At 44.2% G+C, this 12,195-nt stretch overlaps 1 protein-coding gene across 1 annotated transcript in view; it reads left to right on the top strand.

Moving 5' to 3' along the window:
• The window catches only part of LMX1A (LIM homeobox transcription factor 1 alpha), a 150,305-nt gene that overhangs the window by 822 nt on the left and 137,288 nt on the right, over positions 1 to 12,195 (top strand). The window contains exon 2 of the mRNA XM_059903165.1: positions 1,499 to 1,685. Coding sequence (XP_059759148.1) covers positions 1,499 to 1,685 — 187 coding nt within the window. The remainder of the gene's footprint in view (positions 1 to 1,498; positions 1,686 to 12,195) is intronic.

Genomic DNA, 12,195 nt, shown 5'->3' with positions numbered 1-12,195 from the left:
GTTTTCGTTTTGTCAGTTAAACCTCTTGCCTCTTTCCCTGACTCGGAACCGCTAGAGCGGGGCGGAGGCGGAACATGAGCCTGTTCGGCTAGCGAAACCAGACTGAGGGAGGAATCCCCCCCAGCTCCCCAGATGAAACGAAATCGCGTGCACCGCGTTCCCCCTTTTCAACCGCCCTTTCGGAAACTTACCGACTCCATACAGTCTCGGAAGATCCAGGGCGTCAGAGCTGGCCCAGACCTGGCGCAGGGCACGCTCGAACTTCTTGCGTTCAGCGGGCGTCGCGGCTCGCCCGGTACTCCCTGCCCGGCCCACGTCCGCTCCCTGCGCCCGGGTCGTGGCCCTAGCCGCCGAGAAAGGGCAGAAAGAATAGGGAACATTTTAAAGATCTCGCTACTTCTAGTCCTCCCTGCCTGAGCCCCAAGGTGACCGGCCCCGCTCCTGAGCCGGTGGCTGCGTCTCCTAAGGGGAAGGCGACCGAGTAGCAGGGGAACTGGGAAGGGTCAGGCCCTTTGGGACACCACGCGCAAAGGTATGGTTACCCGGGGGACTAGGCCTTCTTTAAATAGCTGTGAAACGTGCCGGCAAAGCGACAAAGGTGGCTGAGTATCCCACCACCCTCAAAAAAAAAAAAAAGCCGCCCCCCCGCACCCGCAAACTAAAGGGACAAAACTGACAGAAGTGCAAGGGTTGGGACGGAGAGGAGTCCCTTTCGCGCTGAGTCGGTTTGGATGCGGTTTCGCCCTCACGCGTGGCTGCTGAGCTCGCCTGATTCCCGGAATCCTGGTCGGACACTCCGCGGCGTCTCCGAGTCCTGCTTCTTTCCATTTTTTTTTTTCCTTCCCTCCATTTTGATGCTTCTTAATTATGAAAAAAACCCATCTGTAATTTGCGCTCCAGCCAGCAGCTTGGGGTTCATTGGTTTGAACAATACTTAGTTTGCCTAGGGCGAGAACAGTATTTTTCTGCACGCACGGGACTTTTTAGGAAGCAAAGAAAATGTAAAGTTTTCCTTAAAAGAATAGAACAGAATTGCGTTTTAGCAAAAGACAAAACCAAACAACAAAGTAGAAAATTCTTTTTACACACTCACAGTTTTAATAATAGACAATAGAGACAAGCATAGTGAGTGATTTAGTGATTACGTGATAAACTTGGGAGCACACATTTATTTGCAGGCCGATTTTACAGGATGTGCGCACGTTTGCGCGCATACCAGGGTAGGTTTGATAATTAAAGGCCACTTATTGATTTCTACCCCCTCCCCTGGTAGAACTGAAACCTTTCCACATAGTCCCTGTTTATTAGAAATGCCATTTGGTTTGATTTTGCTCTGCTCTCCAAATCTCAGCTTGGATGTTTAGCAGGGGGCTTCCCAGGGTGGGAGGACGCGGGGGTAAATCGGTGGGTGTGGAGTGATCCGTAGCTGGTCCGGGCCGGGTTTGGCCAGGATGCTGGGCCGGCTCGGCTCACGGGCGGACGTCTGTTGCTGCTGTAGGCAGAGCGGTGAGCCCCAAGTCTGTCTGCGAGGGCTGTCAACGGGTCATCTCGGACAGGTTTCTGCTGCGGCTCAACGACAGCTTCTGGCATGAGCAGTGCGTGCAGTGTACCTCCTGCAAAGAGCCCCTGGAGACCACCTGCTTCTACCGGGACAAGAAGCTCTACTGCAAGTATGACTACGAGAAGTAAGTGCCCGCGCCTCGGAGCGCGTCCCACACACTGGATCAGCGGGCGAGGGAGACTTTGTCCTTCTTTACCCCCTCATATGCTTCTGGAAGGAGCAAGATGCACCCGAGTGCCCAGATGCGCAGGTGCCCATTCACCCGCACCCTCTACGCTCCCCAGGGCGGCAGAGGACTGCGCCGGTGCACGCAACCACGGCCCAGGCCCCGCAGAAGCACAAGGGATGGCTCCCGCTGTGGTCTGCTAGCCCAGTTTTCCCGACCTGGCCATTCCCCGAGGACACTCCTTTGTGGGTACTCCCACCCCATCAACCTTGTTTCTCCCCTCCCTGCTTCACAGGGTTGCCCTTGGGGGCGGCCAGGGGCCCACCTCTGCTCGCCGGCTCCCCCTCTACCTTACCCACCTGTCTGCGCCACCCACGCGCTTATGCGCAGAGCTGAGGTGGTCTTGATTCCATAGCTTGGGTCCCCTGTGCTCCTACCCGGCTTGGCTTTGTCCACTGGGGTCCCTGACAGATTGGGCTCGGAAGCACCGCTGCTGCCCCTCTGAGCTCCGCGGCAGCGCACACCCCTTTTGCTTTTTCTCTCACTGTACTCTCCCCAGTCCCTTCCCGTTGTCTGCAAAACCCTCGGGCCATGGGAGCAGTTAGGCCAGGCCCTCCATCCTCCACCTCCTCCCTAATTCCCATCTGGGTATGCGTTTCTGCCACGCCGCAGGTTCAGTTCCCTCCCGTCGACGCGAACGTTCTGGTATGTTTTGAGGAGAACTAGGAGACAGGTATTTAAGAAAGTGGGTTATTTCGATTCTAGATCTCCATAATGTCTAAAGCCTGGATGAGGCTGGGGAGTGGGAGTTTGAAGAATTTCCTGGTTCCGGCCAGGCAGGCCCTGAGTTGCTTAGTAGACCTAAGCGGGGGTAGGCTTGGGGGGGTTGGGGGGGGACTGCCTTTCCTGGTCAAAATAGCTCAATAACAGGGACACTGACTTCCCCGAGCTGTGCGGGGTATTGAAGCAAAGAAACGTGGTTGAAACAGGGGCCTCTGTTTTTGTACCCGAGGACTGGATAAGTGACGGAGTGCCCTCGGGGCACGGGCAGGAAAATTCTGCATTTGTCACTGGTGAATGAAAGGGACAGCACTATATGAGGATAATCAAGGGAGGGTTAGTGTTCCTGAAAAGCAGTTCCTATCATGTTATTAAAAACACACCATGAAAGGAGGTGTCCAGGAGAAGTCTCAATGTAACAAAAAGCTCTGAGAGAGAACAGAAATATCTTCTTTTCTGATTTGCCTGGGCTCTGAGGTTTCCTACAGACTGACAAAGCAATCAGATGCAGTGACCACACGCAAAAAAATTCTTTCTGCTGCTTACGCGCCTTTGCTATAGCAAGCTTGAATTTTACCCCCATGTGGATAGAGTACTGGGCATTTCGTTTTGTTTTGAAAAGATAATTTTACATTTCTCAGCACACAAAAAAATAGGTGTTTGATTTTGGATGAGTTGGGCAATACAGAAATATATAAAGAAGTGAAAATGCATCACCATTACCCAAAGTGGTGATTACGGTTTCAATTTTTTAAAAAAGAAGATGTGGTTATATCTGTTCTTGATTGTTTAGTACTCTAGTGTCTGAGCGAAAAGTGCTGTTTTTAGGTAATTAAGCAGATTTTGTGCACACAGCTTCAAGTACCACCTTTGGATAAAGCTTCTGGTTGATTGCTCTTTTTTTTTTCTATTTTTTTTTTTTTTTCCCCTGTTGCTTTTCATCTGAAGGTTTTGGGATTGTGTAGTCCCAATCTTTATCTTTGTGCTTATAGATTACCGAAATGTCCACATCCTTCAGGCACAACACTAGCAAATTCAAAAGTATGGGAGCTTAGGAAAGGATTTGGGTGGTGAATTTCTATTGTTTGTGAAAAAAAAAATCACGAATCAAAGAAGGCTTAAGGGTCAACACAGCTGTCTGGCCAGTCAAATCTTCTTTAAGGAAGTCAGGCTGTGTCAAGAGGAGAAGAAACAGTTGTTGTAAAGTACTTAACACAACAATGTCCCCTCCATTTCAGCCTCCCAGGTTTGGAGCGGTTTGGGCTTATTAGCCCACTAGGGTCAGTTCTCCCCGCACAAAGCTATTTCTGCAAAGGGAAAATTGCAGGGATCAACTTGCCAGCTGTTGGCCAGAACCAAGAAGATTTTACAGAGTAGTGTGAGCTACATTGTTTGGAGAGGTGTTGATGCTACAGTGAGGGTTTTTAATTTTGATTTTAACATATATTTTGGAAGCACAGATGGCCAAAATGGAGTTGCTTGTCTCTTTAGTTCACTATCAGCACTTGTCTGTGCCCAGAGCCTCCACTGTTTTTTCAGATTAATTTTATTCCGTTTTTCTCTCCTCTGTTCCCCATCCCTATCCCGTTCTTCTTTAACCAAGCAGGGCTATAAAATATTTAATAATCTTAATGGCATTCATCTGCGTGGTAGTTGCTATAAGAGAAGAAAGGGTGGTTTGTTTGTTTGTTTGTTTTAAAATTAGGCTCAAGACAAATTTCTTTATTCAACAAGCTCTTTGAGCTTCTACAGGCAAGGCACTAGGCTAGGGGATAGGAGGATACTGAGAATAAGTCTCGGATCCTGCCTTCAGGAGGCTTATATTATAGCCTAGCACTTTTTCCATCTATATTATGCTAACTGTTGAGTATTTCTTGAAAACCTCTACTGAGACTGCAGGACTAAGTATTGAATAGAAGCTGTCTGGAATGACCAGAAATTTATCCTCCAGGAGGATGCAATTCAATTTTAGATAATAGTCATGAAACAGTCACAGAGAGCACATTTCCTCTTTAACAAATACGTTTGTAAAAATAATTTTTGCTTTTTTTCTTTGGATCTTTTTAAAAATTTGAGGCCCAGCCAAGGCAAGTGGAAAGGAAATTAAGATGGAAGTTAAAGTGATAGGACAATGGTGGTGGTAAATTATGGAACAGTTCATCGAAAATGAATATTCAGGCAGTGCCCTTGTCTCCAAAATTCATGGAGTTCAAATGCTATTTTTACACATCAAAATAAAAGAACATGTAGCTAATGTACAGTCTTCAGTGAAGTTCATAAACATAATATTAACAAAGTGGGCTTATCCTATTTATGTTAGCCATTTATATGTGCATTTCTGGCCATTGAGCACTGTTGCATCTGAATTATTAGCTGCCTATTCATGGTGTCAGGCAGCCAGTTAAAAAGTGAAAATTCTACTCTGTCAACTAGTTGTTACACCTTCTTGATGTCAAACACCATATTTGTCTAATTTTAAAGAGTTGAATTGACAGTGACGTCTTAGACGTACAGCCATTCATTTGAAGACTTCAGGGTATTTTGTTAAATATTTGTCTCATACACTGTGACACTCTTAGGAATAATTTATCTCCTCAGCATCCAAAACAAATAAGCATTTAAGGCTGGAGTGCAGAAAACTGATTTATGAATGTCCAGAAATTAAGAACTGGAGGTGACCTTTATTGTCCGTGACGTGCCGTCAAAGAAAAATAACTAGTTCGGTGGGATGGTACATGCACAGAATTGATGAAGGGGCATCATGTCACATAAAACATCAGGATGCTATAGGTGTGGGTGTTTAAACGTTGGACTCAGCTGTCTTCAGCGTTCCCGAAAGTTAGCAGACAACCAAAGTATTTTCCAGCCTGGGGAACTTCTACTTACATAACTGTTGTTCCCTATTTAACTGAGTCCTCTAGGATCTGGTTAGTTTGGAGTTTTCCCTGAATTTGTTCCAAACAAATACTGTAGTTGGACTTAAGTTGGAGAAAGAAGAGGCTGCTGAATAACAGGAATGTGGTAATACAATAGATAATTAAGCCTTCTGGAAGGGATCCCACATTTAAATCAAGTTTATATTGTTTCTTTCATGTGCCTGGCGGCTCTGTGTGTCAGGCGGGGCCCTCTCCCCTCACATATGAAGTTTATCATTACCTCTTAGATTGTTCTGGACATCCTAGGAGCAGTGTGGGATAGTACTGCTGTCATCAGGGCTGCTCTTATAACATCATAACTCCCCACATGTCAGCAAAGTGCAGGCCTTGGGAAACCTTCTCTCAGAGGGCCAGTCCATGTTTTCTCCCCTTTCTTTTGGAGCAGACCAGTTTTTCTGAAGAAAGGGACTCCAGTGAACCAAAGTACATATCCCTCACTTAGAGCTTTCTCTGTATTTTTCTTTCGACCTGCTGATTGGCAGCCCCGAGGAGAAAATGGCTAAGGTAATGATTTCTTTTAGGATCAGTAATGAACTAATACTGCATTTTATCAAGGTAGTGTAGCCTGTGTGTGTAGGGAGGAGGGTTAGTTTGGTTTTATTACTGTGACATTACTTGGAGATCAAAATTGGGCATCAGCTCCTCATAAAAGAAGCCCACAGATGAAATTACAGAGGCAGTTGTTAGATTTTTACTCTATCTTTTGTTGGCCTCACTCCTGGCATAATAAAATTTAGAAATATAAAAATCAAACACAGCTAGGTAATAAATTGATGTCTGCATTAAATTGCAGGGGGGCTTAGCTTGGGATAAGCACCGTCCATGGGCTGTGGCTGTGTTTGTGCAGGCTGACTTATCTCTTTTTTTATTTAGAGGGTGATTGGAAACACTCCTTGTTCAGAGGTGTTTTCTCTTTTTATATGTATTGGTCCATAGGTAGGAGTTTCTTTTTTTTTTTTTTTAACATCTTTATTGGAGTATAATTGCTTTACAATGGTGTGTTAGTTTCTGCTTTATAACAAAGTGAATCAGTTATACATATACATAGGTTCCCATATCTCTTCCCTCTTGCATCTCCCTCCCTCCCACCCTCCCTATCCCACCCCTCTACGTGGTCACAAAGCACAGAGCTGATCTCCCTGTGCTATGCGGTTGCTTCCCACTAGCTATCTATTTTACGTTTGGTAGTGTAGGACTTTCTGAGTCTCAGACTTAAAATGTTGAAATAGAATTAGAGAGCAGGAGTGGATATTAATAGTATTCTGGGGATTAGATATGAACGTTGCCTTTCAGAGTAGACTTGTGGGATTCTTTTGATCCTTAACGTAAATGGAGCACATTAAAAAAGTTATTTATCCAGTTTTACATATTGTAGAGTTCTGGGATTTTGTCATCCACCTGGCTAAGGAGTTGCTTTTGCTGTTCAGATTTCAGTGACAAGAGCTTTTCTGATGGGTCATTGTTTGTCTTGCTTTTTAGTTTCATTTTTCTTATTTATAACTTTTGTGTGACCTAAAATACTGTTACTAATTTTAGAGAGCCCTCTTTATTGTTGTTTTTTAATTCTGGGAAGGTTTTTTGGAATTAATGAGTAGGTACTGTTTCTCTAATGAGAACAATTCCATTCATTAAATTATCAGCTAATTAATTTTTATGGTCAAAGAAATTATTTGGGTCCTACTGTTTGGAAGTGAGAAAATAGACAAGGATTTAAAATACTCATTATATTGCCGGGAATTTATTAAAGCTTCTTAGAGTAAATTGATATACAAAATGTCATTGTTGCTTTATATCAAGATCGAAGTAACCCATCTTGAATCACGTTAATTTGATTGTTAAATATAGTTGTACAATACTGGGAAATGAACTATGGGGGAAAAAGTGCAATCACATCCACCATAGAAAGGTTTAAAAGTAATTTCCGCCTTAACTATGAAATCTTAGCTTTCCTTTAATGCTTTGCAATTTTTTTGTTTATACCTTTCTAACATGGAAATTTAAATGCCCATATCTTCAGATGGGAGTTCTTGGTAAGCCACTTGCAGGGTGGGGTATGGAGGATTGGGGGCTGTATGGGGTGGGCAGTGCCACCCCTCACCCCACCCTGCACAGAAGCAGAAAGGGTCCTATGTGGGAGAGTCCTGTCCAGTTTCCAGCATGCCTGAGGCTTCCCCCTAGGAATGAATGCCCTGTATGTTTTTCTGAAAGTTTCTTAGCAATGTGTAGATCAACGTTATCAGCAGCCTTTTCAGATTCAGTTTGGGGAAGTTGGTAATTTTAGGAACAAAATGTAGAAAAGGTTCTGGAGAAAAGAGGCCCTTTTCTCCTTTGTGCCTGTTTTCTGGAACCCACAGAGAAACTTGGTACGCCTCACGATTTACATTTTCTCCTTCGTCTCCTTGACTAGTGTGATGTGGGACAGTTTAGTCAATTTATCACAATTAGAATTGGTTATGTTATCATTGACCAATGTCAGCTGCAGCTTTGTGTCTCTTTGTCGTATATTAAATGAAACCCAGCCAACTGTCTTGCTGAAATGAAGCAAACACCTTCCAAATGTCAAATTGTTATTTTAGTCAAGCACAATTATCTGTCTCTATATTTTTAACCAAGATGAAATTAATAAAATAGCTGTGGCCCTGGCATTAATTAGCAGGAGGATTAGAGCTATATCAGCTAAAAAGGAGGTGTAAACACTATAATCTTGCTGCATGTTTGTTTTCACACTACTGAAAATAAATAAAATGAGACTTAGGACAGGGATTAAGTTTCTTTTGGCATTAGACAGCAGATGCAATTGGAATGCAGCAGAAACAGTGAAGTATTAGTGAAGACATTATCAGAGGAATAAAACTGTGGCCCAACATTGGTTTCCTACCTTCTGGTAGACTTGGTCCCATTGCAAATAGCCCCATCTGGGCAGTTAAAAGAGGATTTTTAAAACCTACTTCCGTGCTGTACTTTTCAGTTGCGACCCACGGCAACCAGATCATCTGTAGAGCTTGTCACCTGGCTGCCATGCTCGGGTTCACTAGAATTTAATGGAACCCTTGCCAGAATCCCCATTATTGCACCATAAGGTCATAACAACTAAAAATACAAAATGGGCTGTGCTTCTCCTAGTCCTTAACTGAAGTCACATGAAAGAGTTTGGTCTCTTCTAGCCTTTCAAGATTCCAGTTGGGGGATCCTATTTTTGGATAACAGTAAATATGTCTGGCTTTTCTGACTCTCTAGGCCTCCAGTGGCTTTCTACCCTGATAGATGTGTATTTTATCATCATTACCCTATAATGGACAAACCCTGGTAGGTATCTGGCCACTGTGGATTGGACTACCTTGTCTGATGGGCCAGTTAAACTCTTCATATAAAAAAAGATCTTTGACATCCAGCAGTGCTAGGAATGGGCCACATGCCATATCTGACTTCACATCTAGCCCCATCCCATTCTGCCTCCCCCTCACTCCCCTATGTCCTGTGGAATTCTACTAACGTGACTCTTGCAAGCACATGATATTACTTAACACCATCTCATCAACTGCCTCATTTTTCCCCCATGCCAAGTTTATGGACTGTTAGTCCTCTTTTAATTTTTCTCACTTGGAGGAAACAAATTCGTCTTTTAGATACACAACATAATGGTCCACCCAGTTGTGGAGCAGGGCTCAGCTACAATACCTGATGAGGGACATTACGCTCAGGTTTGCGTGATCCCATGACCACACTCTTTGGTTGACCAACTGGGGCCCCTGAACATCTTTCTGAGTGTGCCTGGCACCTTCATGGATGCTGGGTTATGTTTTTCAGTGGGTCGGAGAAGTGCCTGAGTCTGACGTTGTCACCAGTAAACCCGGACGAGGAGTCGTCTGGTGAGAAGCCTGGCTAGCACTCTGATAGTGTGTACTCACTCTCAACTTGTTTTGCTGCTTCTTTGGGTGTCACACTTCTCCAACCTGGGAAGAACCATCCCTTATCTCTCGAGCACCAGTGTCTGCTGCTGCAGTGAGAAGGGATCTTTGGAGCGGCCTCTCTCCTAGTTCCATCTGGCCCCTTCAGTTACACGGTAGCCACTCCTTGACTCACAATTCTCTTGCCTCCTCCCTATCAAGCCTCGGGAACTTTTAAAAGGATTTTTCAAAACAAAACAAAACAAAACACCCCCTCCTGAACTCCAGATTAGCCTCTTAAGCTCATTAAAGTTCCTTTAAATACCAAAATGTTGGGCTCCTGGGGACTATCCCCCCAAACCATATTTTCATTCTTAACATTGTTGTCCTCATTTGGTGTGCAGCAGATTAGGGCCAGCTCCCTCTGGGCCCATAAACAGTCCCCTCTCTCTCTGTAGGAGGGTCCAAATATGTCTTTGTTTGAGTACTCAACAGCCTAAACCTGAGTGGAAGCTGATGCCGCCTTGGCCTGGGGCCCCCAGCTCCAGGGTAGAGAAGAGGTTGATGTCACTGGGGACAGACAGGGTGGGACCCAGAAAAGGGAGTGGGCAGGTGAGTGGACAAAGTGTGGCTCATACAGTTTTCAGGAGTTTGGTAGTCACTGAGCCCTCTCCCAGTCGCTGGGAAGAACCAGTGATGGGCGAGATTTAAAGGACTGTCCTTGCCCTAGAGAGTCAGCATGGCTTTGGGATCCCTTTTGACTAGGACCCAACAGAAACACTAGAGCCCACTTTCTGTTCAGCTGCCAGGCATTGCTGGCTATCATCGTCCAGAGGTGGATTTTTACAGCTACACCTGCGTTTTGCCTGATGCTCTCTCTTTTATTGCAGCCTCTTTTCCAAAGGGCCTCCTCAATACATCCCACCCCGGTCTCTGTCATTTCAGGCTTCGTTCCTTAAAGCTGGCTCTTGGGGGGAGCTTTCTGGTTTTGACAGTGGAACAAATCCTTTTTAACATAACCATCGAGAGTTTCCTCCCCTGCTGCTGGCTCCCCCTCACCCCTTCTCCTCCTGCCCCTCCTCACATTGTAGCAGGGATTCCTGTTGTGCACGTATTCCCCAGTACCATGCGCAGTGACGGCTACCATCTTCACAGGGATAAGGGCTCAGCTCTTCAGAGACATAAACCATGCCATGCTAGTGCCTCATGGGCGGTACCATGAAGTAGACATTGGAAATCCAAAGGGGAAGAACATCCCAGGAGACCCTTCCCTGCGTGTCTTTGGCCGGAGTGTTGCTTGGTCTCTGCAACTATCTTTCCCCTGGGGCTCTATGCACCTGGAAGCCCTGAGTTCAACCACAGCATGGGTTTTCCAACCCCATTTTCAGAATCTTAGCTCAGCCTTGCCTTCTTGCATGTCTTATGCTCAGAACCTATGTTATGACCTTTTAATTTTCAAATTATGCTGTGTGCAGGTTAGAGCCTGCTCTCCGCTAGCTGTCAAAATGGAGAGGATGTTATGAAATAATTCACATCGGGATGTACTGTGATATTCTTCCAAAGATACTTTTTAACTGGAAGGGTGTTCAGTCAGATTATTTTCTTTGTGTTCTGTTATTGGTTGGGTTCTTCTATTTTAAAAGTCCACGTCCATAGATGGAAGGGGTTGGACAGGTGGATATGAATGGTTTGGGCACTCCACAGCTCTCTGCATTACTGGAAAAATAACATGAAACACATGTCCTACTGTCAAGAGATATCCAAGCCACAATTTCCTCATCTATACAAAGGAATAGAATAATAACAACCTCATACAGTTATTGTGAGGATTACATAAGGTAATGAACTTGAAAAGCCTTTTGGTAAAATGTGGAGAACTATACAGGCTTGGGTATTATTATTGTTGGTTTTTTAATATGAGTAAAAGAATACATACTCTTAGAAGCTGTGTACAATAACACAGTCTAGTGGTTAAGAGCATAAACTCTGGAGCCAGAGTGTCTGGGACCAAATCCTTGCTCTGCTGCTTGCTAGCTGTGTTACCTTGGGTGAAGGTCATGCTTTCTCTGTGCCTGTTTCCTCTCTCTAAAATGGGGATGAGAATAGTACCAACCTCAGAAACTTCCAGTTATAACATAAATAAGTACTAGGGATGTAATGCACAATATGATAAATATAACTAACACTGCTGTATGTTATATATGAACATTATTAAGAGAGTAAATCCTAAGAATTCTCATCACAAGGAAAAATATTTTTTTCCTATTTATAAAAAGTTTGTATCTATATGAAATTATGGATATGCATTAAACTTACTGTGGTAATAGTTTCATGACGTATGTAAGTCAAGTCATTATGTTGTACACCTTAAACTTATGCAGTGCTATATGTTAATTATATCTCAATAAAACTAGAATTAAAAAAATTGTACTAACCAACCTCATAGGGTCATTTTGGGTTAATATTTTTAAAGCATGCAGATCAACGATTGGCTCATAGAAAATGCCATCAAAGGATGTGTTGAAAAAAAATGTATCTTTTTGAATTTTCAAAGAGCCTTCACAGATATTATCTTTATTGGACCTTACAACAATTTAAAAAGTTAGATAAGGAGAGGTGGTTTTTTTTTTGTTTTTTTTTTTTCCTTTGCATTTTGTAGCTGAGAGAGAAGCTGGGATGCTATCCGAAGCCTCTGACTCCTGGTCCAATGGCCTTTCCACTAAATCACACCATCTGCTCCTTGAATTCTGGTGTTCACACCCCAGTGAGATCACAATTCGCAGTCTGTCCTATTGAACTAGCTCTTGGAAAACAAGTCCCCACCTGCTAGATACTTGAGCTTTCCGGCAGCCTTCCGACGGTCAG

This window comes from Balaenoptera ricei, chromosome 1, assembly GCF_028023285.1.
Source record: "Balaenoptera ricei isolate mBalRic1 chromosome 1, mBalRic1.hap2, whole genome shotgun sequence".
NCBI classification, from domain to species: Eukaryota; Metazoa; Chordata; class Mammalia; order Artiodactyla; family Balaenopteridae; genus Balaenoptera; species Balaenoptera ricei.
This window is presented reverse-complemented; position numbering and strand designations above follow the sequence as displayed.